This window comes from Vipera berus (assembly GCF_964194415.1).
Source record: "Vipera berus genome assembly, chromosome: 6".
NCBI lineage: Eukaryota > Metazoa > Chordata > Lepidosauria > Squamata > Viperidae > Vipera > Vipera berus.
In genome coordinates, this window is record NC_138208.1 from 8,335,246 (window position 1) to 8,362,118 (window position 26,873).

Consider the following 26,873-nt stretch of genomic DNA (forward strand, 5'->3'; position numbering starts at 1 on the left):
GTCCGCAATTGTTTTTATTGGGCATAATTACAGATGCTACTGTTGTGGACATTAAGTTGATGCTGAACTTAATCACAGCAGCAAGACTCTTAATAGGTCAATATTGGAAAAAGGAGGAACTGCCGACTGTAGAAGAATGGACTCTAAAGGTTTCTGACCTGGCGGAAATGGCAAAGATTTCGGCTTACTTGAAAGATCATTCGCAAGAACGTTATATTATGGAGTGGAAAAAGTGGATTGATTATATCCAAAACAAGTATGGGACTAAAAAGTTTCATTTAGCATTTGAATAAGTTTTCTTTTCTTTTTTCTTTTTTTTCTTTTTATATGTAATATTAGTATTGCTTGTAGTCATTTCATATGAGCTAGAGGGCGATAGAATTAATAGTTTATTGTTGTTAGCATATGGATGTTTATGATTGTTCTTTGTTTTTATACCTTGTACTTAGCTCTGGGAAGTGGGGGGGGAGGGGGAATGGGGGGAGGGATAGGGAGGGTTAGGTAGGGTGGGGGGAGGGGGGATTGTTAAAGATAAAATGTACTGTAAAACTTTTCAATAAAAAAAAGAATCCATGTAACCAATCAGAGTTAATAATTTACATTTCCGTGTTCTGTGACTTTTGAAAACTATAAATGTACCTGCTTGTTTGCTGGAAAGTTGTTCAGACATTGCCTTTGCTTTCTAATCTGAACCTTTTGCGCGCAAAATAAACCAAACTTCTTTTGATTCCGAGGTATGAGTCTCTTAATTCTGCAACAAAACCTTGAGGCAGGCTAGCTGTGCATGCCAGAACCCAAGAGTCCACAAAGGCAATGAACTGTGGGTTCATAAATATCCCCAATATTTACGATTTTCTCCAGAGCTCTGGGTGGATCTTTGCTCTGTGTGATTGTTGTTGTAAAAATGGTTATAAAAGCAACTAAAGAGTCTGCCTGTTGTTTTCTTTGTGCAGTGGAACAAGACAGAATACCGGAAATTCCTGGCAGAAATTTAGAAGCCCAGAAAATTGTGAAGAAGAAATTTCTTTAATAATCCGGAGATGGAATTCTTTTGGAACGTGGTGGTGAGTGAGATCTTCGTACGAGAGAGATATCAGTTTTTCTGAGATCCCATTACTGTAACCCAGAGGTTAAAAAAAAATAATGATCCGATTTAATTCACATCCCAAAAAGAAGAAAAGGTAAATTCTCCTATAGGGTAAACTCAGCTCCAAGTGATTTGGGGAGTTTTCCACATAGGGTTTTTTTGGGGTTGTACTTATGGAAGAGATTTGTAAAGTACCTTTTTCTAGGGTCCTTTTTTTGGATGTTTCATTCTAGTTTACAGTTTGGGGCTTTTCCTGATGGTCTCCCATCCGTGCGCTACTATGATCAAGCAGAGGTTAGTCTGGGTGTTGCTGCTATCTGCTGAACAACTCTAAAAGGAATTAATATTAAACCAATTGCATGTATTTTAGAATTTATGATTGCTTCCCATGCATTTAATCAGTTCCCCCAGTTGCTGCATTCAAGATTTGGGATGGGCGGGTTGTTCATAGAATTCATAGAATTCATCTATGGGGAGAACCACAATGTGACAGTTAAATTTGATGAAGGAATGCAAAACAACAGTGATTCTTCTTCAAAGATGAATAAAGTCTTAGCATTAATAAATAGAATCTTGAATATGAAACCTTTAGTTTGCCTAACAATCTGAACCCATGCAGTAAATTTATGGATCACTTTAATCAGGATTCATGCTAAATTCAAGCCAACCAACCATAGGTAAAGGTAAAGGTTCCCCTGCACGTGTGTGCTAGTCGCTTCTGTTTCAAAGCCGAAGAGCCAGCGTTTGTCCGAGGACGTCTCCGTGGTCATGTGGCCGGCATGACTAGACGCCAAAGGCGCACGGAACGCTATTACCTTCCCACCATAGTGGTCCCTATTTTTCTACTTGCATTTTTACATGCTTTCGAACTGCTAGGTTGGCAGAAGCTGGGACGAGTAACAGGTGCTCACTCTGTTACGTGGCACTCAGGATTTGACCCGCCAAACTGCTGACCTTCTGATTGACGAGCTCAGCGTCCTTAAAAACCTAGGCAACACATTATTCTAAGCCAACAGTTGATTTATTTTAGTACAATGTGATGGTTTGGCCCTTTGCTTTTCATACCGTGATTTGTGACTTAAGTGTCTCGTGAACTGTGCTAATTGAAGCTTATTTAAGGTTAAAATGAATCAGGGCTGGACGCTGAAGACAGCCATCTCCGGGCTGTCCGCTCCGCAGCTTTGTTGAATCACTGAAAACAGCGCCGATCAGCTGTTTTGGTGATTTGGAAGCCCCCTCCCTGGGAGAAGAGGAGGGGGTGAGGCCCCAGGTAGGGGTTGAGCTCTCCGGGGCCGCCTGAGCTTTAAGTTTGGGCGGCTGAAGGATCGAGCCCCCCCGAAGCCTGGGTTTGCTCTGGGCTGCGCAGCGTCTCTGCTCCGTGATTTTTGGAGCAGAGCCAAGCGTTAGCAACCACCCCTGCCAGAAGGAAAGACTCTTGAGTATGAAGACGCAGGCAGAGCGGTACAGGAGGTCAAGGTGAAGTGGACTTTTATCTTTACTCTCTAGCTCAATGGATTTTATGGCTTTAAAGTGAAAGTGCGCAGCAAGTGAAAGTGGGGGAAGATGGCGACGAAAGCCTCCAAAGTTCTTCGGAGTGCGGGGGCTTCCCCGGTGCAACAGACTTCGTTGCAAGCTTTGCTTTCTCCTGCACCTGCTCCGGCATTGACGCTTAAGGATTTACAGGATGCCTTCGAAAAGCATTCACAATTAATGTCAGATATGATGGAAAAGCTGGAGGAGAAACTGGAGGAGAAGATGGAAGAGAAGTTTAGAGCAATGAGGGCAGACATCTTGTCTACAATTGAAAGTGTGGCTGTATGTGTGCAACGCTTGGATGAAAAAGTGGAGGATCTTAGTCAAAAGAATTCTATATTAGAAGCAAAAGTACTAGAGAATGAAAATATAAGGGATAAAATGGATGGAGACTTGAGCCTCGTCCAGTACCATCAGATGGAGTTTGCTATCAGAATCAGGGGCTTAAAAGAGAATCCTAAAGAAGATTTAAAGCAGCTGGTCTCCGAGGCTTTGGAAGTGGTACTGGGTCAGTCAGCAGCTGAAATTGAGGGAAGTATAGATAAAATCTTTCGTGTGAACTCATGGATTGCAAGGCAGAGGAAGCTACCTAGAGATGTGGTGGTTTACTTTACAAAGAGAGCAATTAGGGATGAAGTTATTCAAGTTGCTTATGATACTAAGTTTGTGGTTGCTGAGCAAGAAGTTTTGGTCTTAAAAGAGATTCCTCCAAAGATTTTAAGGAGAAGGAAAGATTTTGCCTTTCTAGCACAGGAACTTAAGAAATGTGACATCAAGTTTAGATGGGAGATTCCAGTGGGCATGGTGGTGATGCACGAAGGTAAAAGACATCATCTGGTTACAGTGACTCAGGGACGTGATTTTTACAGTAAAGTTTTAAAAGCAACCCCTCTACCACTTCTGGAATCTGTAAAGGGAAATGGCGAGGGAAAGCCTCAAGATGCTGAAGGAATACAGATAGAGGAGAACAGTGCTGGAGGGGATCAAATTACAGTTTTATCGGCAGCTGTTGGAGAGCAGAGGATAACGCGTGCCGCCTTAAGACGAGTGAGACAAGAGCAAGAGCAAGATCAGCAGAAAGTTATGGAACTTGGAACCTCCAAAGCGTACTTACAGTGAAGCTGTGGGAGGGGCGTGGCCTAAGGAAGTTAAAGGGGTCCTGGCAGACGTGCTCCAGAAGCTTCGGGAGGCCAAGAATGGCGACTAAGTTCCTAACCTGGAATGTTAATGGATTAAATTCACCACAGAAGAGAAAGAAAGTTTTTCAATATTTAAAACAATTTAAGACTGATGTTATCTGTTTGCAAGAAATGCATATTAGGGTTATGGACCAAAAGTATTTGTTGAACTCAAGGCTGGGCACGCAATTTATTGCTTCTGCTTTTTATATTACTGACTAATGATTTTTTTTCTAGGACTAAGAAGATAAAGATTTGTGCAAGAACTATATCTGACCATAGTCCAGTCTGGTTAGAGATCAACAAGGACAATAGAGATAGGCGCTCCTGGCGCTTAAATGAGAATTTGTTTAGAAATCAGAGAAATGTGGAGGAATGTAAAAAGCAGATGAAGGATTTTTTTGAAATTAATATGAACAAGGATACCTCTATGGACATGGTTTGGGATGCTAGCAAAGCCTATATGAGAGGGGTGTTAATATATATGAATAATAAATACAGACGTAATTTGGAAGTTAGAAGGAAAGAACTGGAGAATGAAATCAGGGAAAAAGAAAAGGCCCTAATTTTGAATCCATTGGATGCGAAGATTAAGGAGGTCATTAACCTGCTAAGAGGACAATTTGATAAGTTGATGGCTGATCAGGTGGCAACTAACCTACGGTTTGCTAGGCATAATACTTTTTGCAATGCCAATAAACCAGGTAGGTGGTTAGCCTACAGGTTAAGGAAAAAACAAAGGGCTTCTAATATAGATAAAATTTATTATTTATTTATTTATTAATTTAATTTATATACCGCCCTTCTCCCTAGGGACTCAGGGCGGTGAACAGGGCAATACATAAAAAACTAGATACAAAAATTAAGATTATTAAAACATAATTAAACAATGCCCATAAAATTAATACAAATTTAAGATTAAAATTCATTAATTAAAAATCCCACCCCATCCTATCAGGCCAGGCCAGCTTGTTTAAAAAAATGGGTTTTAAGATTGCGCCGGAAGGAGCGGAGATTGGGCGCCATCCGGAGCTCAACCGGAAGATGGTTCCATAAATCCGGTGCACCCACAGAGAACGCCCTCCCCCTGGGGGCCACCAGTCGGCATTCTTTGACCGGTGGCACCCTGAGGAGGCCCTCTCTGTGGGAGCGTACTGGGCGGAGGGAAGTTGACGCCGGCTGCAGGTGCTCCCCAAGGTATTCCGGACCCATGCCATGAAGGGCTTTGTAGGTCATTACCAACACCTTGAACCTCACCCGGAAGACAACTGGTAACCAATGCAGCTCGCGGAGCAAAGGTGTGACATGGGAGTATCGGGAAACTCCCAGTACAACTCTCGCGGCTGCATTCTGTACCAGTTGGAGCCTCCGAGTGGTCTTCAAGGGTAGCCCCATGTAGAGAGCGTTGCAGTAATCAAGACGAGAGGTCACGAGCGCATGAGTGACCGTACGTAAGGCATCCCGGTCTAGATAGGGCCGCAACTGGCGCACCAGGCGAACCTGGGTGAAGGCCCCCCTAGTCACAGCTACAATATGGTCTTCTAAGGAGAGTTGTGAATCTAGGAGGACTCCCAAGTTGCGAGCCCTATCTACAGGAGGTAATGACTCACCCCCCATAATGAGGGGTGGGATATCCTGAATATCCCGAGATGCCGGTACGCACAGCCACTCAGTCTTGTCAGGGTTGAGTCGAAGCCTGTTCCTCCCCATCCAGACCCGGACCGCCTCCAGGCACCGGGACATCACGTCGAGGGCATCACTGGGGTGGTTTGGGGTCGAAATGAAAAGTTGGGTATCATCGGCATACTGATGATACCCAACTCCAAAACCACGAATGATCTCACCCAGCGGTTTCATGTAGATGTTGAACAGGAGAGGCGAGAGGACCGACCCCTGAGGGACTCCACAAACGAGAGGCCTCGCGGTCGACCTCTGCCCCCCTGCCAACACCGACTGCGAGCGTCCCAGGAGATAGGAGGAGAACCACTGAAGAACCGTGCCTCCCACTCCCAATCCCCTGAGACGCCGCAGCAGGATACCATGGTCGATGGTATCGAAAGCCGCTGAGAGGTCTAATAGGACTAGGACAGAGGAATATCCCCTGTCCCGAGCCCTCCAGAGATCATTCACCAGCGCGACCAATGCCGTCTCCGTGCTGTACCCGGGCCTGAAGCCCGATTGGTACGGGTCTAGATAATCCGCTTCATCCAGGACCAGAGGGAGCTGATGCGCCACCACACTCTCAACAACCTTCGCAAGAAAGCGAAGGTTGGAGACCGGACGAAAGTTATTCAAAACAGCCGGGTCCAAGGCAGGCTTCTTGAGGAGAGGTCTTACCACCGCCTCTTTCAAGGTGGCGGGAAAACTACCCTCACTCAGAGAGGCAGATATAACCACCTGGAACCAGCCTCGTGTCCCCTCCCGGGCTGCATAAACCAGCCAGGAAGGGCACGGGTCCAATAAACATGTGGTGGAGCTCAGCTTCCCCATGATCCTGTCCACTTCCTCCGGAGTTACAGGATCGAACTCCTCCCAGGTGACATTGACAAGACCACTCGTGTCCTGATCGTCCGATACTGCCCAGTCGGAGTCCAAACCGGTCCGAATCCGAGCGATTTTGTCCGACAGATGTTGACTAAATTCCTCGGCACGTCCCTGCAAGGGTTCCTCACTCACCTCCTGATTAAGGAGGGAGCGGGTCACCCTAAACAGGGCAGCCAGGCGATTATCTGCGGACGCGATGAGGGCAGCGAAGTAGTTAGACCTCGCCACCCTCATCGCTGCGAGATAAGACCTAATATGGGTTCTTAGTCGCAATCGGTCGGATTCAGATCGGCTGGACCTCCAAACGCTCTCTTGGCCCCGTCTCCGACGCTTCATCTCCCGGAGCTCCGCGGAGAACCATGGAGCCCATTGGGATCTGCGCCGGGTCAGGGGCCGCAAGGGTGCAACTCGGTCAAGTGCCTCCGTGGCTGTCCTTTCCCAGGCTTCCACTAAGGCATCTGCCGAGCTGTGAGCTGAGGAGGCAGGTGGGGACCCCAGTGCTGCCTGGAACCTCTCAGGGTCCATTAAGTGCCTGGGGCGGAACCATCTAGTTGGCTCAACAACCCCACGGTGGGGAGTGGCAAAACGGAAGACCAGCCGCAGGAGATGATGATCGGTCCATGACAGGGGCATAACAATTGGGGAGCCCCCACCAAGATCATCTAACCACCGACCAGATAAGAAAACCAAGTCAAGGGTGTGGCCTCCCTCATGAGTCGGTCCATGAATTACCTGCGTCAGGTCCATGGCCGTCATGGAAGCCATGAACTCCCGAGCTAACTCAGATGCTCCTCCCAGGGATGGTAGATTGAAGTCTCCCAAAACCATAAGTTTGGGAAACTCAATCACCAGCCCTGAGAGGATATCGAGAAGCTCAGGCAGGGCTGCTGCTGCGCGACTAGGCAAAAGGTACACCAGCAGCAAGCCCAACTGCGCCCTAGGACCAAACCTCAATAAGAGAGATTCACACCCGACTATCTGAGGAACGGTGGCCTCCTGCGGACATAAGGTCTCCCTCATAACCACAGCCACTCCCCCACCCCTACCCTGAGTCCGAGGCCGGTGTAGCACCCGGAAGCCTGGTGGGCAAAGATCAACCAGGGGGATACCACCCTCTGGGCCCAACCAGGTTTCCGTGATGCAGGCCAGGTCCGCATGCTCACCCTCGACCAGATCCCGGACGAGAGGAGCCTTGTTAGCAACGGACCTGGCATTCAGGTACACCAGCCGGAGCTCAGGTGGCTGCACATCCCCGCTCCCAGAACCTCGGGTCGAAGACAGAGGGTCGGAGCGCCTCACCGCTTGTAAATAGCGGAGAGGCCCTCCCGGAGGTCGATATGGCCCTCTGATCTTACACCTGCTGCCATTCCCTATCGTCGTGGGAATTGGCAATCCCACGACCCGCTCCAGAGCTCCGGAGATGACCGACCCCGGCTCCCCCTCAACGCGATCTGTCCTGGGCCTGGCCTGAACAACAGTTGGCGGATTACCCCCCATCTCCAACCAACCACAACCCTCCCCCCTCCCTAACCCTACAAAAAATTTGGCTAAAAAAGTAATCAGGGGCCTCTTATTAAATTTATATCTTAGGCCCCTGTTCCTGCCCGGCCTAAGATATAAATTTAATAAGAGGCCCCTGATTACAAAGGAAAGGTTGTGTTTCAACAGGATCTTATCAAGGAAGCCTTTGTGGATTTTTATTCCAAATTATATGTTAAGGAGAAGATTAATGAAACAGATATTGATGTATATTTGAAGAATGCTAGCATCCCGGTTCTTACACAAGAACAAAAGGAGGAGATTAATCAATTGATAACAGAAGAAGAAATTCTTTTAGCAATTAAGGAATTGAAGGTGGACAAAGCGCCAGGTACGGATGGACTGACTGCGGTCTACTACAAAAATTTACAATTGGAGCTGATAAAGCCATTAAGGGAATTGTTTCAGACAATTCAGAGGGGGGGAAGGGTGCCTCCGTCTTGCAGAACTGCTTTTATTTCTTTGATTCCGAAGGAAGATCAGGATGCTACTCAAGTAAAAAACTACAGACCAATATCACTTTTAAATACAGACTACAAGATATTTGCTAAGGTGTTAGCTAACAGATTGATGAGGGTTTTGCAACAGATGATTCATGGGGATCAAACTGGGTTTATTAGTGGTAGACAAATGAAAAATAATGTGAGGCATATAGTTGATGTGGTGGAGTTTTTGGAAAGGAACAACCAGATCCCTGTGGCGCTAATTTTTTTAGATGCTGAAAAAGCTTTTGATCAATTGGATTGGCAATTTCTGATGGAAGTTTTAGATAAAATGAATTTTGGGGGTAAATTTTTACAACCAATTAGGGCATTATATCAAAAACAAACTGCCCGAATAATAGTTAACAATAGCCTGACTGAAGTATGCAATATTGAGAAGGGCACAAGACAAGGGTGTCCGTTATCACCTTTATTATTTGTTTTAACATTGGAGATATTATTGATAAAAATACGGAACTCGGAAAAAATTAAGGGTATTCAAATTAGAGATCAGGATTATAGATTGAGGGCGTTTGCAGACGATCTGGTTGTTACGGTGACCCAGCCAGAAAACTCTGTTGTGGACCTGATGGAGATAATAATGCAATATGGGAAGGTTTCTGGATTTAAGGTTAATGTGCAAAAAACAAAAATTTTAGCCAAAAATATGACAGCATTGCAAAAGGCCCTTTTAGAAGGATTAACTGGATTTGAGATTGTTAAAAGGGTTAAATATTTGGGGGTGTATTTGTCACCCTCCAATGCAAAGTTATATAAAAATAATTATGAAAAGTTATGGGGAAAAATTCAAAAAGAATTGGAGAGCTGGGAAAAACTGTAATTGTCTTTGCTGGGAAGAATTGCAGCACTGAAAATGAATGTCCTGCCTAAATTTTTATTTTTATTCCAAATGATACCGGTCCTTAAAAAAGACTCTAATTTGGAAGAATGGCAACGGGGTATCAATAAATTTGTGTGGGCAGGGAAAAGGCCACGAGTTAAACTTAAGATTATGCAGGATACTCGTGAAAGAGGAGGTCTTAAAATGCCTAATCTTAAATTATATTATGAAGCTGCTGCGTTGTCAGGAATAAGTGACTGGATTAATTTGACACAAGGGAGATTATTAAATCTTGAGGGCCACGACTTGTTATTTGGCTGGCATGCATATTTGTTGTATGATAAGAAGGTAGATAATGTGTTTAAAGTGCATATTTTAAGACAGGCATTGTTGAGAGTTTGGAAGAAGTATAGACATAAGTTAGACTACAAGATGCCGTTGTGGGCAATCCCGAAACATGCAATAGAAAACATAAATGTTGGCTTCAAACATGATGTGACTACGTATAAGGAGATCTTAAGCTTGGAAAGGAACGTCTGGTGTTTGAAGCCGTACAATCTCTTGCGAGATGAGAAGATCGTCCAAACTTGGTTTCAATATACTCAATTACGTGCCAGGTGGAAAGAAGATCAGAAAATTGTTTTCTCAATGACTGATGAAAATTTGATAAAGCAAATTAGAAACCAGGGTCCAGCACATATCAAACGGATTTATCTTGCATTGATAGATATTGACTCAGAAACAGAACTTGTTAAAGACTGTATGATAAAATGGGCCCAGAATATTCAAGAAGTTATTACAATGGACACGTGGCAAAAGATCTGGGTGAGGAACGTAAAATTTATGCAAGCCCAAAACCTAAGAGAGAACTTTTATAAAATGTTTTATAGATGGCATTTAGATCCTAAAAAGCTTGCAAGTATGTATCCGAATTATCAACCTAAATGTTGGAGGTGTGGTGATGAAGATGCAACATATTTTCATGTATGGTGGACTTGCAAAAAGGTTAAGGCTTTTTGGATAAAAATTTGGTGGAATATGCAGAAGATCTTTAAGCAAAGGATAAAGTTTTGTCCGCAATTGTTTTTATTGGGCATAATTACAGATGCTACTGTTGTGGACATTAAGTTGATGCTGAACTTAATCACAGCAGCAAGACTCTTAATAGGTCAATATTGGAAAAAGGAGGAACTGCCGACTGTAGAAGAATGGACTCTAAAGGTTTCTGACCTGGCGGAAATGGCAAAGATTTCGGCTTACTTGAAAGATCATTCGCAAGAACGTTATATTATGGAGTGGAAAAAGTGGATTGATTATATCCAAAACAAGTATGGGACTAAAAAGTTTCATTTAGCATTTGAATAAGTTTTCTTTTCTTTTTTCTTTTTTTTCTTTTTATATGTAATATTAGTATTGCTTGTAGTCATTTTATATGAGCTAGAGTGCGATAGAATTAATAGTTTATTGTTGTTAGCATATGGATGTTTATGATTGTTCTTTGTTTTTATACCTTGTACTTAGCTCTGGGAAGTCGGGGGGGGGGAGGGGGGAATGGGGGGGAGGGATAGGGAGGGTTAGGTAGGGGTGGGGGGAGGGGGGGATTGTTAAAGATAAAATGTACTGTAAAACTTCAATAAAAAAAATGAATCAGGGCTTAGTGCAATACCTAAAGCCCAGCCAATAGGATATGCAAACTATGTCGCAGATTGCGTTTCCACATCAATTTGTCCTGGGGAATCGTGGTTTACAGCATTGTTTCTCAACCTGAGCACCATTAGAATGGGTAGACTTCAACTCCCCAAATCCGTCAGCCATCATTCCAGCTGGGAATTCTGGGAGATGAAGTCCACCCATCTTAAAGGGGCTGAGGTTGAGAAATAATGGTTTAGGGGGATTAATCTACAACATCTCTGTCTACACAAATTCGAGACCAAAATTATATCTTAGCACAATGTGGAATTTGAACGACAAATCAATCTCTTGCAGACATCCTTAGAATCAGGTTACTTGACCTGCCATTGAAACTTTTATTGCTAATTTATTGCAGTGATGGCGAACCTTTTAGAGACCAAGTGCCCAAACCACAACCCAAAACCCACTTATTTATCGCAAAGTGCCAGGGGCGCATCAGCATTGTAGTGCCCTCGGGGGAGGAGGGGGGCAGGGAGTCACCTCTGAGTGCCACCTCTGACATGCAAAAACCAGGGGCGCAAAAATGGGCCACCATGCTGCAAGGCGCAAATGCGGCCGCTGCAGCGCTGTGGGGTGCAGATACAAGGCGCTGCACCACGCAAGAATGAGGCAGGGCTACTAAGTATCACGCAGGCACTAGCCCCACCCCATTTGCAGCACGTGCATGCTCATGGCCCCATGCGCACACGCATGCATGTAAAATTCTTCCCCCTGCCTTTTCTTCCAGTCCGCCAATTGACAATGGTTGGTGGCCTCTGCTCTACTCAAGCTTGCTAATTGGCCGCTTCACCTCCTTTCTGCTGGGCAGGGCTCCTGCTCCGGGTGGCAGTGGTGGACTGATAGACCTGCTGCAGGCGGCAGCGTGCATGCCAACAGAGAGGGCTCTGAGTGCCGCCTATGGCATGTGTGGCATAGGTTCGCCACCACTGCTTTATTGGAATCCATTTCAGTCTTTTTCCCTGTATTTCTACACAGACCGGGATCAAAAAAGATGTAGAACACGTCTTCCAGAATGGAGACATTCCAACGCCTGGAGATATGATTCAATTCCAGATGGTTTTGCCATACCAGCACTGGGGCATCTACGTAGACAATGGAGAAGTTGTGCATTTGACAATTTCACGTAAGAGAAAAAGTATTTTATTATCTATTTCAGGGGTGTCAAACCCGCAACGTCACGTGACATGTCATGACTTTTTCCCCATTGCCGGCAATGGGGTGGGCGCGGTTTCGACGTGACGCATCCGGCCCAGGGACCGGCAGTTTAACACCCCTGATCTATTTGCTATAGAAATGGCCTACCTTTCTCCTCTTGGGAACTCAAGAAGAAAGCTACCTAGGCGGCTTTATGGCAGGCTCACCTGAGAAATCACATCTAAGATAGTTTAGCTGAGAAAAAATGATGGAGAGTGGAGTGTAGGCAAGCCCAGAGAAGGGCTGCAAGGCTATTCGGGAGGAGATCATCCCACCCCTTCTCACAAGGCACATCTGGAGGGGAGTAACTTAAGGAGAACTGTGGGGGGGAGCTACTCTTTGCCAGGAACAATTGTTTTTCTTAGATTACACTCTCCTGGCTTTCACTCGTGCCTTTTGCCTTCTGCCTTTGCCTTGTAGACTACAGTTTGTCTCATGGACTCACTTACCTGGCTGGCCTGGACTTGGGATTTTGCCCTGTGAGCGTGCTCATACTCTGTGGACGTTCTTTGTAATATACAGGCACTTGTTCGGGGGACTGAGGGTGGCTGCCTTCGGGGTAGCTATTGTGATTCAATGTCAGGCTGTGCTCCCAGCAGCTGAGTCTGAGGAATCTGAGGAGGAGGAGGGTTTTGGAGAGCCTTTGGTGTCAGAGGGAGGCTCTGATGCACTGCAGGACTCTCAGCCTGGCCCCTCCAGTCATGTTCCTCATAAGGCTCAGCTGTGTGAGAAGGAGGTGTCGGACTCAGAGGAATCACAGCTGAATCTGTTCAGAGACACTAGAAGCAGAAGGCAATCCAGCAGAGCAGAGCAGAGCAAATCAATGAGGCAACTCAGTGAGAGGAGGAGAAGGCAGTGAGAAGCCATGCCTTGGGACAGATAATAAAAGGGGAAGGTGTGGGGGGGCTGGTTGCTGAAGGCAACTGTTTGAAGACATTTTGAGAGTGTCCTGGTCTGTTCTTGTTACTTCTATTTAACTCTTGTTTGATATTTTGATTTATTTATTGAAGGAAATATTCTATTGCTTTTTTTGTCTGAACTGTAAATAAATTTGGGTTGGGCTTTTTCCAGCCTATTGACTGTAAAAAGGAAAAAGGGGTTGTCCCTGACACACAAACAGGGCCGGTCGTAGGTTGGAAAAGAACAGTAGGATGGGGATGGAGACTTACCAGTTGTTGGAGGGCCATTGGCTGGAACATTTGTCAAGAGAAATAAAGGACTCTCTAGAGGCCTGCCTTAACTTAATGACCTGGGTCATAACAGTAAGACCGTCCATTTTGTAGATTGAAAAAAAGTCAATGCTTTCAACGGCTGGAGGTCCCTCCCCATGTTGGAAAGAAATATGAAATCGCCTGAAATACTCAAGAGATGCTGAAATCTCCTGAGACTGGGACAATTCAGGAGAGACCAGCCTTCTCAGACTGGATTTTTTGAGATTTCATAGGAGGACAGGGCAATGTTATATTGTTGTGAATCTTCGCCAGCCAGTGGATCCGGCAGCTGACTCTGAGGACTTAGATGAGGAGGAGGAGGGGCCTGGAGTGACATCAGAGTCAGAGGAAGGCTCTGAGGAGCAGCAAGACTTACAGTCTGATGAGGAGCCTGGCCCCTCTACTCGTGCTCAGGCTGAGACACAGCTGTGCTGGGAGCCTGAGGTGGACAGTGATGAAGCACAACTGGGAGATATCCAGGATGTCTGAAAACACCAGCAAGAGAAGCGAGTAGGACAGAGGAATGCAATGGGGCAGCTCCAAAGGCAAAGGAGAAGGCATTAGGAAGCCACGCCATGGCTGAATTATAAAAGGGAAGGTGTGGGAAGTGCTGGTTGCTGAAGGCCACCATTCATGTTGAGGATCGAGTTTCTGTGGATTGTGTTTGTTTACCTTGGACATTGACTCAGTTCTGTGAATAATAAAAGGGGTTGGGTTTTTTTCCTGCGGCTCCACCCTACTTGTTTGGAAGAGGGGTTTCTCCTTGTGAGCATAACAAGGACTCACGTAGGCTGGGCCAGGATAGTTATGTGACATTGGATGATCTTGTGCATTTGGGACTTGTTATTTAAACAAATATTGTGGGATGTGTACCTGAGGATGCCATATTGCCAAGCTGAATTTTCAGTATAAGACAAAGAATGTACTCATCAGTATGTGCCATACATGACACTTGACAAAAGTTTACATGAGCAGAATTGTCTAGTTTTGGTCAGAAAAAAGATGAATGACAACTGCAGTACCTCTGAGGAGGAGGAGAACTGCTCCTAGTTAGTTTGGAATTACAGGCAGTCCTCGACTCACGACAACGACTGAGCCCAAAACCTCTGTTGCTGAGAAAGTTGCTATGTGAGTTTTCCCCATTCTTATGACCTTTCTTGCCACAGTTGTTAAGTGAAACACCACAGCTGTTAAGTTAGTAACATGGTTGTTAACTGAATCTGGCTTCCCCACTGATTTTTGCTGATCAGAAGGTTGCAAAAGGGGATCACGTGACCCTGGGACACTGCAACGGTCATAGGTATGAGTCAGTTGCCAAACGTCTGAATTTTGATCACATGACCATGGGGACGCCACAAAGCTCGTGTGAAAAATGGTCATCATTCACTTTTTCCAATGCCATTGTAACTGTTCTGTCCCAGCTTATGTACGTCCTTGTTAAATGCACAAGGACAAATCCCCTTTTGACAAGTAGGCTGGAGACTCAAAAGAAAATAAAACCCCTTTTAATATTGGTAACAAACCTGCCAAATGGTCCCAAAACAAAGGCAACAAAACACAACCCAAATGGAGGAAATTGTCCACACGAAACACAATGCAAAACAGAATTATTCACCGGCAATACCAACAGAACACGATCCCATGAAGTACTTTGCAAAGGTTGCCTTCAGCAACCAGCACCGCCCACACCTTCCCCTTTTGTAATTCAGTCCTAAAGGCGTGGCTTCTCAATGCCTTCTCCGGAGTCACCCCATTGCCTCCCTCTGGCCTACTCTCCTGGCCTGCCTTCGTTTGCGGGTGTCTCTCAGGTCCTCCAGCTGTGCCTCCTCCGAGTCTGACCCAGCTTCCCCACCCCAGCTGTGTCTCATCCTGAGCACGAGCAGAAGGGCCAGGCTCCTGACTGGAATGTAAACCTTGGAGCCCATCAAAGTCTTCCTCCGACTCTGATGGCTCCCCAGCTGTCGGGATCACAGGCTGACACAGAATCACAACAGTAACTAAATGAATGGCTGTGTAAGTCAAGGAGTGCCTGTACACTTGGGTCTCTGATATAGGCATAATCAACAAAATCGTTTCTGAAGCCCAGCATCTCAACTTCTCTCTTTCAGCTTTTGACACATCTCTATATAGGGTCCGCAGAGAAAAAATCACAGATGTCCTAGGAGTTTTGAAAAGTGTCGTGTGGAACAAATTCGATCAAAAATATCCTCCCTTGGATCCCGCTCGGGTGGTGAAAAGAGCTCTGCATATGGAAAACAAAGTCACAAGATACAACCCCGTTACTGCAAACTGCGAACATTTCGCCACCTTGATGAGATACGACAAGGCTCTGTCTGATCAGGTAGGATCACCAGTTCTCCGATCGTTGTTGTTTTTGTCTTCTTTTTTTTCATTTCGATTGGCTTTCACACTCACACACCCCTCCAGAAAACACGATAAGTTGCAAGGCCTTCTTTGGGGCTTTCACTTCTATTTTTGCTTATTTATAGCTTCCTGCGGAGTTCACGAATCCAGCTGGGTGGCATCAGATTTTGGTTGATTAAATAAAGAACACTTTTTTTAAAAAAACAAACCCTGAGGAGATATTCTAATAAGTGCAAGGATAGATGACAAGGAAATCTGAGTCTCAACATCCCAGGAAAACAAAACAAAACACAAGCACAAATCAGTGTCCACGTCCATGAAGTCTTCAGGAGTTGAGATGAACTTGAAGGCTTTTTGATGTGATCCATGTCTGGATTTACAGCCATGTCCTGTAAATTCTCCTTCTTGTCCCTCCAGCTGTTTTGACCGGCTTCCACCAATGTGTTAATTCTCCATAAGTGCTGGTGCAACTCCTATCACCCCAGGCTAGGGTAATTCCTTGAAGACATCAAGTTGAGAGACGCTGAGCTTCCGTTTCCTCCTTAAAAAAAAAGGGTACCTCCTAAAGGTAAAGGTAAAGGTTCCCCTGCACATGTGTGCTAGTCGTTTCCGACTCTAGGGGCCGGTGCTCATCTCCATTTCAAAGCTGAAGAGCCAGTGCTTGTCCGAGGACGTCTCCGTGGTCATGTGGCCGGCATGACTAGACGCCAAAGGCGCACGGAACGCTGTTACCTTCCCACCGTAGTGGTCCCTATTTTCCTACTTGCATTTTTACGTGCTTTCGAACTGCTAGGTTGGCAGAAGCTGGGACGAGTAACAGGCGCTCACTCTGCTACGCGGCACTCGGGATTCGACCCGCCAAACTGCCGACCTTCTGATCGACAAGCTCAGTGTCCTAACCCACTGAGCCACGCGTCCCTTTTGTACCTCCTACTGGTGGCCAATTTATTGGAAATTACTTACTGTAATGCAATAGCCTTGTTTGTAACCAAGCTTTGGAAAAAGTTGACTTAACCGTAGCCTTGTCTTCTGTTGCTTCTCATTTCCAAACTCCAGATTTGGAATTTTGTCAGCAGTGACAAAAGGTTTCCATCACAGGCATTCAGTTCACATACAACACCAAGGCAAAATTTGCCTGTGTTGAACTAAATCAGGGTTGTGACGCTCTGATGACCTCTCAGGCCGAACCCCAAGCGGGCGCTTGTTTCAAATCTTGCCCGATTTGATTTTTCCAACTACTTTTTTTAAGCTCTTGAGAGAGTTGAAAAAGCACACAAAAAATACAGGAGGAAGTTTAGGCTCTTATCAGCTCTCTTTTTAAAAAATATTTTTTTTAAAAAAATAGCATGGACAACAAGTCATCACAACCAAAACGGTTGTTAACTAGGATTGCGGGGTGGGGGTGGTTAAAAATGATTCCTCACTGAATGTTTAGAACGAAATATTTTGACCGAACATAGCCAAAGTCTGACAAATTTCTCTCTCTCTCTTTTTCCTTTTCTTTTAAAGGCAGAAAGATTTAACTTTACGGTAGATCGGGATTTCGAGCAAGAGATCAGAAGATGCCTGGCTGAGGTCGATTGAGGAAGTGGAGAATGTCTTTCCACCTTCCAGAAAAAGGTTCCTTGAGCCTCACCGATGTGGATCAAATCTTTTCAATATAATAAAAATTGAGTTTTCAAAATCGACCTCGCTCAAAAAGTGTATCTTATGCTTTCAGCCTGGACAAAATTAGGAAGGAATTTGGGACTTGGCTTCGTTTCAATCGGGGCTTCTCAAACTTGGAAATTTTTGAGACGTGTGGACTTCGTCTCTCAGAATTCCCCAGCCAGCACGGTCCCCGAAATTACGAGCAAAATGGAGCCCAGAATTTATGTTGCTAAGCGAGTCATTTGTTAAGTGAGTTTTGTCCCATTTTATGACTTTTCCTGCCACGGTCGTTAAGGGAATCACTACGTCGGTCAAGTTAGTAACACGGTTGTTAAGCGAAGCTGGCCTTCCCCCATTGACTTTGCTTGTCAGGTCGCAAAAGGGGAATCACGTGATCCTGGGACACGGCGACCGTCATAAATGTGAACCAGTGGTCAAGCACCTGAATGTAAATCACGTGACCACAGGGATGCTGTAGTGGTTGTGTGAAACATGGTCAGAAGTCCTTTTTTTTCAGAACCACTGTAACTTTGAACCATCAGTAAATGAGCTGTTGTAAGTCGAGAACTACATGTACACAGCTTTGGTGTCAGCGCTGCTGACATCTGACGTTTTTGCATTGACAACAGAGGGAGAGGGAGCCATTTTCTTCTCTTTGCTTTTAGAGTTAGATGATGCTGGGGAGGTGGGGGGAATGTGCATGAGAGTCTAGCTCATGGGTTGGCAACCCGCCACTGTGGAGCCCCATGCAGCTCTTTCAGCCTTCTCCTGTGGCTCCCAGTCGCCCTCTGCCATTTGCAGAGAGACAGACAAGAGACAGAGAGAGGCACTTGCGCTTCCCTTCTCTCTCTCTCTCTCTTTGTGTGTGTAAAAATGAGTGGCCTCACGCTGTTCTCTGACAAGCTGACAAGCTTACTGGGCAGAGCTCCTGCCTTTGCTGCATCTCCACAGGAAGCAGCAGCTCTCTCTCTCCCTCTCCCACACACATACACACACTCACACACACTGAGCGGGGGAAGAGGACTGGCAGACCAAGGGCATGAAACCCAGCCCAATAAGAATGTGTGTTAGCTTGTTGGAGAACAGCATGAAGCCAGCTTGCCAGGTGAGCAGAAGATCGGAGAGAGGGAGAGAGAGGGAGAGAAATAGAGGGAGAGAGAGAGAGAAGTCATGCACAGCAGCCCGTTTTTTTTTAATTAAACTCTTCAGTCAAGCTCCCTCCCCCCCTCGCACGCGGGTTTTGCGGCTCCCAGTGTTTTCTTTTCTCTGGGAAATGCTAGACCAGGGGTTGGCAACCTGAAAAAGCAAAAGAGCCACTGGGAACCGGTTCCATCACACATAAAAAAAAGTGGGAGCTGCGCGCGTGCATCCACGCACGCGCATAAAACAAAATGTTTTGTGCATGCGCAAAATGTTTTTTGCGCATGCGCGTGCATGGATACATGCGCGCGGTTCCACTTTTTTTTTATGTGGACGCACCTGCACGCCAGCGGCGACGGGTCTCCGTGGTGACGGGCGCTGGGTTGCGGCGCCGCCTTCAGCCCGGGCGTCGCCGGAGCCACCCCCAGGACCTCCAAACTGCCGCCCGAACACCCGTTTGGAGACCTCCTGGTGCCGGTTAAACCGGCACCAGCAGGTCTCCAAACCGCACCTCCGCTCAAACACCAGCAGGTCTCGACACGGGTGTTTGAGCGGAGCTGCACGTGCAGGTCTCCTGCGCCCGCAGCTCTCCAAACCTTTGGAGAGCTGCGCGCGCAGCTCCGCCCGAACAGCGGTTTGGAGACCTGCTGGTGCCGGTTTAGAAAGCTGAAACCGGCACCAGCAGGTCTCCAAAACGCACCTCCGCTCGAACACTAGCAGGTCTCGACACGGGCGGAGCTGCGCGCGCACCTCTCCAAAGGTTTGGAGAGTCTCTTTTCCTTTATTTTCAGCAATAAAAAAAGCTTTAGGTAGGTGTGTTAATTTAATTCTCGCATGGTCAGCCTGATCTTCCTGAATTCACAAAACACATTGAATCACACACTTAATGATGTGGCTTGATAATAGAAGATTGTCAACAAAAATGTCATCAGCTAGCTTGTTCTTCAATATTTGGTATGAAGAGATTAATCCCAGAACTTTAAAGGGCTGAGGGTTCCCCCCCCCCTTTTTGTCTGACTTCATACTATTTTCATTGTGGTTTCTTCAAGCAGCTGATCAGGAAGCAAATCCTTAAAACAAGCCCATTCATCTGATTTTAACACGCCTTTTTGTTTTTCATAAATCCAAGAAATAAAAAACAGGACGCATCTGAGACCAGATCCAATTTCTATACAGCTGTTCTGTACCAGCCTGCTACCGGCCCTGCAGCAAAAGCAGGGACAACCCCTTTACAAATGGCAAGAGGCTGGAATAAAGCCTGCCAAATTTATTCACATAAAACAGAGCAAGACAAGACACCAACCATGAAACAGGAGCTAAGAAACAGGAACTATCCAAGCGGTTGCCTTCAGCAAACCAGCCCTCCCACACATTCCCCTTAAATACAGTTCAGGGCGTGGCCTCTCTCTGCCTCCTTCCGAGGTGCCCCATTGCCTTCCTCTGTTTACTCCTGATTGACTGCCTCCTGCGTCGGGTGTCCTTGAACAGGGCCAGCTGTGGGTCATCTTCATCCACGCTGTCAGGCTCACACAGCTGGGTCTGCGTCGTGACCAGATGAGAGGGGCCTGGCTGGGGGCTCTCATCAAGCTGTCCAATCCCCTCAGCAAGCTCTTCAACACCCCCCTCCTACTCCTCTGAGTCGTCCGACCCAAATGCCGAACCCACAGGCTGATCCTGAATCACAACAACAGCAACCCCAAATTTAACTGAGGTACCCCAAAGATGCTTTTTTCACGAGGCAAGTGGACTTTCTTGTTGTTTTTTTCCTTTGAAGAGGGTTTCGCTTCCCGTCCCAAGAAGCTTCCTTAGCTCGAGCTGAAGAAGCTTCTCGGATAAGAAGCGAAATGTCTTCAAAGAAAAAAAACAAGAAAGTCCGCTTGCCTCGTGAAAAAAGCATCTTTGGGTTAACTATGACCTGGATGACTGAGAAGACATTTAACTGAAATACCCTCATGCACGGACCCACATTTAATGTATTAAAATGAACTTAAAAAACATCATTACTCAATGTAACACCAAACCTTTATTCACGTAAACCCAGGACTACAAAGAGAGTCCTTTTAATAGTAGTTGGCTAGTTCAGTATTTTGGCTTCTGTTGCCCATCAAATTTAGCCAGTTATGTGCTGTGTGGAAAAGGCAAGAAACCTCCTTTTCGTTCTAGTTCCAAAGCAGACCGCACAAGTATCGCTATACCGAATAATTACATTTCTAAGTGAAATTGACACTGCTTCGACATTTCCCAGGATGCTTTTTTCCCCCTTCTACAGAACTTCCAGATAATATTCAGGCATCTTCAGTGAGAAGCAAGTAGCCAAGCATCTCTCTACCTCTTGTAAATTTGCTATAAAGTATTGTGTCATTGTTGGCGTGAAGACACAAGAAGCTTTGCCAGAGGCCAGCTGTTCCAGCCCACTGATAAAGCCAATCAAAGTATAAGGCTGAACTGAAGTTCCTAGAAATCTTCTCAAACCGGCATACTGTCACAGAAAAGGTATGGCTAAATGTTGCATCTGGTAAGCAGAGTCTCTCATAAAGAGTTCAGGGTGCAAAAGCAAGTTGTGTTCGTTGCTCGTTCTCTTCCTTTTGCACCATATCGCACCTGTCAAGCTGGCGTCACGGCCAAGCCTTGCCGGGTGCCCCAATTACTCTGGGAGAGGTTGGCAACGGCTGCCACTCCGAGTCTTTAATTGGGACTGGGCAATGTCGGCTAAGGCACTCTGTATTTTTTCCAACAGCAAGTCTCCACGATAAACCACTTCTTCGAGACGGGCGGCAGCCTCGTGGTTCTCTTCCTCCAAGCGGTACAAGTTGGCAGCCTAGGGGTTCAAAAGGGGGAGGGAACAGGACTTTGGGGTGACTACTTGAAAACTGCACTTCAAAGAGGGAGAAAGGAAACAGTTATTCCATCATACTTTTTCTGCCTGGAACTTCTTGATGATGTAATACCTCGTAATATCACACGTTTATATCATTCAAAATAAGAGAAAATGTCTACAAAAAACTGCGCTACTCGGAACATCTTACATTTTAAGGAGATACCTGGTTGATACCTAGGACGCTGGCAGCAACCCGTGTCAACCATTAGTGCCAGTCAGTTTGAGTGTTCAGTTGACTGAGGTTTATGCTTTATGAATAAAAGCTTAATAACAACAATAATAATAATAACGTTGGAAGGGACCTTGGAGGTCATCTAATCCAACCCCCCTGCTCAGGCAGGAAACCCTATACCATTACAGACAAATGGCTGTCCAGTCTCTTCTTAAAAACTTCCAGTGTTGGAGCAGTCACAGTTTCTGGAGGCAGGTTGTTCCACTGGTTAATTGTTCTAACTAGCAGGAAATTTCTCCTTAGTTCTAGGTTGCTTCTCTCTTTTTTTGTTTTTCACACTTTGTGTTTCAGAGTTTGCAACATTCGGAATGAGACAAAATGTATTTAAGTCTGTCCTGTAAGTTTTTTTTAAAGCTTCTGTATTAGTAATTTTGTTTCACACATTTGCAACATTTGTATAATTCAGAATGAAACAATATGTATTTAAGTATGTCCTGTAGGTTTTTGAAGCTCTTGAATTAGTAATCGTTTTTGTTTTTAAATTCAACTCATCTAATTGTGTTTTCTTAATCATGGATTGTACCCACTGATTAGGTTCATTTTTTTCTTTTTGCTTAATGCTACAGTCTTTGAGTTTTGTTAGTTTAATGTTCATAGCAAGGTGGAGTAGAAGTATTTTCAGTTAAATAAATGTTGCAATAAACTCACGAGTTTACTTCTAGATTTAAAACAAGAGAAGATCAGTTAAATATCAGGATTCAAGCAATTTTGCAAGATATTGCAATTAACTTTAAAAACCAAACTGTTCTGCAAAGAGCTGAGATGCTGGCAGATTCTTTACTTCCTATTTATCTTTTCCTTAACAGTAACCAGATAAATATTTTCACTATTCTAAATTTTGGATGCAAGCAGTTCTTTAAATGTAAACTTAATATAAAGCTGCAGCATAAATGTGTACTCGGATGCCTCACGTAATCTAACGACATGTAGTGCATATATATAATTGTCTGCAATGTGGTATCCGTTATGTAGAATGACATTAACAAAAGTGAAATTTTACCAAAATTGATACCATTTTGCACCATTTATGTTGTACATTCGTATTTGCTTTTGGCTTTAACTGTCTACTCTGTTAGCTAAGTAAAGTCATAGTGGGCTATACTGAAACTAATCAGCTTGGTAGTAAATGCTAGTACTCTTTCCAAGCATGAATTTATGCTACAGCCAAACAAAAACTATGCATTATCACCCAAACATTTTGTGATACTCTGATTGGAATGAATATAGTAGTACACAATGTATGAATGGTGAATTCCCACCTGTAATGTAGCTGTGGACTCTTCACTTGGCAAGGAATCTATTAAAACATCAATGTCCTTAGCTGTTCTTGCAATTAATGCAGCAAAGAGCTGTGCATATTCTATAAAAGCAGTAAAAAATAATAATTTGCATCACACGTATCACTGAGGAATAAAAACTATGTTGTTCAGTAATATTTTAGATGAAATATGCTTCATACACCTGAGGAGGTATTTGCCGAGTTATTTTTCCCCCGTGGGATAATATATTTGGAGTGTAGAAGGGAATTCGTGTCTCTGAATAATTTAAAGAAAAAGGTCATAAGGGTACAAGCACCTGGTTTATTATTATTATTTAAATGTACATGCTGCTTATGAGAAGGAAGGACTCACTGGAGAAGAGCCGAATGCTGGGAAAGATTGAGGGCAAGAGAAAAAGGGGACGACAGAGAATGAGGTGGTTGGAAGGAGTCACCAAAGCAGTAGGCGTGAGCCTAAATGGACTCCAGAAGATGGTAGAGGTCAGGTAGGCCTGGAGGAACGTCGACCATGGGGTCGCGCTGGGTCGGACACGACTTTGCAGCTAACAACAACACATGCTGCTTAACTCCCAACAGCTCTGGACAATTGAGAGAACCAACTGTATGCTTCAAAGCACAATTTGGAAGTGGTGAGTAGCAGTTCCAAGTGTGGCAAAGTTTGGGGAGAAAACTAAGGTGTGCATGTAACACACTTGCCTACAATTTCTATATGTGTATATCACACTCCAAAAAAAGAGAGCAAAGCCAAGACAATAACACTGATTCCTATGTGCAGGCATATCGTTTCTTCCCTTTGCCCCAAATAATTACAAATATACAGGTAGTCTTCGACTTACGACCACAACTGAGCCCAAAATTTTTGTTGCTAAGTGAATTGCGCCCCTTTTTACTACCTTTTCTGCCACAGTCGTTAAGTGAATCACTGCAGTTGCTGAGATAGTAACGTAGCTGTTAAGTGAATGTGGTTTCTTCATAGACTCTGCTTGTCAGAAGGTCGCAAAAGGGGATCACGTGACCCCAGGACTCTGCAACCATCATAAATATGAGTCAGTTGCCAAGTGTCCAAATTTTGATCAGGTGACCATGGGGATGCTGCAACGGTGGCAAGCGTGTAAAACAGATCATAAGTCACTTTCTTCAGTGCCGTTCTAACTTTGAGCAGTCACTAAATCAACTGTTGTAAGTCAAGGACTTCCTGTACACTGCTCTACTAAAAGGTAAAGGTAAAGGTTCCCCCGCACATGCGTGCTAGTCGTTTCCGACTCTAGGGGCCGGTGCTCATCTCCGTTTCAAAGCTGAAGAGCCAGCGCTTTGTTGATCGCAGACTAGACGCCAAAGGCGCACGGAACGCTGTTACCTTCCCACCGTAGTGGTCCCTATTTTTCTACTTGCATTTTTACCTGCTTTCGAACTGCTAGGTTGGCAGAAGCTGGGACGAGTTAACAGTTAACTCTGTTACGCAGCACTCGGGATTCGACCCGCCAAACTGCCGACCTTCTGATCGACAAGCTCAGCGTCCTAACCCACTGAGCCACCGCATCCTTTATACACACTGCTCTACTACTTTCCAGCAAAAACCACAAACAAGAAAGAAGAGGCAATAAGGTAACAGGAAGGGAAGGGAAGAATAATAAAAAAAATTGAAGGCGATAGAAGTATTTATTATTTATTTATTTAATTGGATTTGTATACTGCCCTTTCCCGAAGGACTCAGGGCGGTTTACAGGGAATTAAAACAAGAAATATAAAAATTAAAAACAATTAAAAAGATTATAACAGTCCCTGAAAGAGTAAAAAACCCCAATTAAAATTAAAATTAAAATTCTCAGCCTGGGCCAGAGCGCTCAGTAAAGGAAAGGAAAGGTCTTCAAAAATTTAATATTGAAAGAGAAATTTACAATTGAATTTGCTGCAGTGGAAATTTACAACTGAATTTGCTGCAGTGGAGAAGCAACCATAATAGATGGGAAACAGGAAAGGATAGCATAAAGGAAGGATGCAAGTGAAACACATAGGCAAAATTGTTATCTGGGTCTTCAGAATGGGAAAAGGAGCTATAAGAGAAAATAACTAGCAAAAGCGGAAAGAACCTATTTTTCTAAGAAGTCACCAAAAAAAGGGGAGCCAGAATTCAGGCAACTGAGCATGTGCAATTAGTTGGCTAATATTAACTGACACACCTTGCATAAATTATCTCTTAATTGTAATGTACATGTGATGTACGATTTAGTATGTAGTAGGAAATATGTAGGAGGCGGTCGGAAAACCTTCAAGGGCCCTCCTTCATGGCATCTGCATCTCCTCTTGGGTGGATGTGAGCTCACCGCCCCACTGACAGATAATACTTCGGTATAATAGAAGAGATAAAGGATACATTTGACTTGCCTTCGGTTGGATTAGCAGGTTGATCTTTGTTGATCGCAGTCTGTATGTTGCTGAAGGAGGCCGGGGGCGCGCATTGCTGCAACACCCCAATGGCATTGCAGAACTGATCTGCAAGCTATAAAGCAAGGTAACATGGTTAGCTTTCAAAACTAGAGCATTGTAATAGATCTAGACTCTGAGGAAAGCCACATTTGCAAACTAAAGTTAAAGACTTTAATAATAAATAATGATAGCCTTCCTCGTGCAATTATTTAATGCAGTTACATAAATAAGCCTGGTTTCACTAGGAATATGAAAAGAAGATTAAATAAATGGTTAGCAATCCTAAATGTGGATTGCTCCACAAGATGGCCTATTGTGAAATGGATAACATTTTATAAACCATTAAAATTTACAGTGTAATAATAATGTGAACAGAAACTACAGGATATAATTTCTACCTGTTTAAATGTATATCCCTTAACTACACACATACACACAAACATATATACATACACACACATATACATACACACATACATACACACACACATATATACGTTAATCACTGTTTACATAGATGGCAATAGAATTTCATTTTTAACGTGTGCGCTTAACAGTAAAAAATAACATTAAAGATAGTCTTATTATATTATTATTTGTTAAATTTATTTGCAGCCTATCTCACCATAGGGCTACTTTAGGCGGCTCACAATAATAATAATTTTTAAAAAAGAAAATGAAAGGAGGGTAAACCAAAGGAAAAATAGACAATAAAATAAGCAATATAAATATACAGGATGACAATATTATATTATAATAATAACAATAATGTAATAATTTCCAAATTCAGAAGGAAGAGAGTGGGGGAAAGCAGATGCCAAGGCTAAATAAATGGGCCTATTCTGCTCCTACATTCTCAAAGAATAGGGACTTCCAGGTCTGGAGGACAGCATCTCCCAGAATTCCCCAGCCCCCAAAGCCAAGGCAAAGGATTCTGGGGGTTGTAGTCTACACTTCCAAAGGCCCAGCCCGAAGCAGCACCGGGGCTCGCCTTCGGCCCCCAAGCCCGCCGGACTCCCACTCACCGAATTCACGGCGTCCTGCAGCTGCGTTAGACGGTCCGCCATTTTTCTCCCGAAAGCTCCGAGGAAGAGCGACCAGCCAATGGGCACGTTTTATATTGGATGCGGAAGCGGGCAGGAAAGCTGCTAGGCAACGCTTCATCGTTGCCTCTCTAGGCGGCTCGCTTCCGAGATAAAGTCGCCGTAATCAATGCCGCTTTCCTGATCTCTATGGTAAGGGTGATGCTCCTCTGGTGGACGGGAGGAGGTATTGCTGTTCTCTTCGCTATAAGAGTACTTTGGTACTGAGAAACGAAATAATTTTATGCAAATATATTTCTAAGAAAAATCTCAATCCCAATATATATTCCTATTACTTTTGAGAAAATGTGAATGAAATGCTATATTTATGTTTGCTTACTAATTTTATGTAACAAAGAGCTTGTTGAATAAAGTCTCCAGACCATTTTTAATCATTTATAATGTAGATTTATAAAGGCCTCTCCAATTATTATAGAGTCTAGGCAGGAGGAAAACGTTTTTATTTTCTTTAAAGAAAATTTATTATCAAGCATAATATATTTCTAGCCCTGGTTAACCT

The 26,873-nt window shown here is 44.5% G+C and overlaps 2 protein-coding genes across 2 annotated transcripts; one reads left to right on the forward strand and one right to left on the reverse strand.

Annotated features, from left to right (window-relative positions):
* Positions 1–1,087: 1,087 nt before the first annotated feature.
* Positions 1,088–17,249, forward strand: LOC308670438 (phospholipase A and acyltransferase 1-like; the record flags this gene model as incomplete). Its single annotated transcript, XM_081331940.1, has 5 exons — positions 1,088–1,181; positions 1,321–1,381; positions 11,872–12,019; positions 15,410–15,642; positions 17,175–17,249. Exons 1-5 carry the CDS (start codon positions 1,144–1,146, stop codon positions 17,247–17,249), a joined length of 555 nt encoding a protein of 184 aa, XP_081188066.1. The 5' UTR covers positions 1,088–1,143.
* Positions 17,250–20,459: 3,210 nt separating this feature from the next.
* On the reverse strand, positions 20,460–26,490 carry MED21 (mediator complex subunit 21). The gene is made up of 4 exons (XM_081330861.1): positions 26,297–26,490; positions 25,230–25,344; positions 22,825–22,925; positions 20,460–21,273 (listed from the first exon to the last, which is right to left on the reverse strand). The coding sequence occupies exons 1-4, from the start codon at positions 26,336–26,338 to the stop codon at positions 21,100–21,102; spliced, it is 432 nt and encodes a 143-aa protein (XP_081186987.1). The 5' UTR covers positions 26,339–26,490; the 3' UTR covers positions 20,460–21,099.
* Positions 26,491–26,873: the final 383 nt, after the last annotated feature.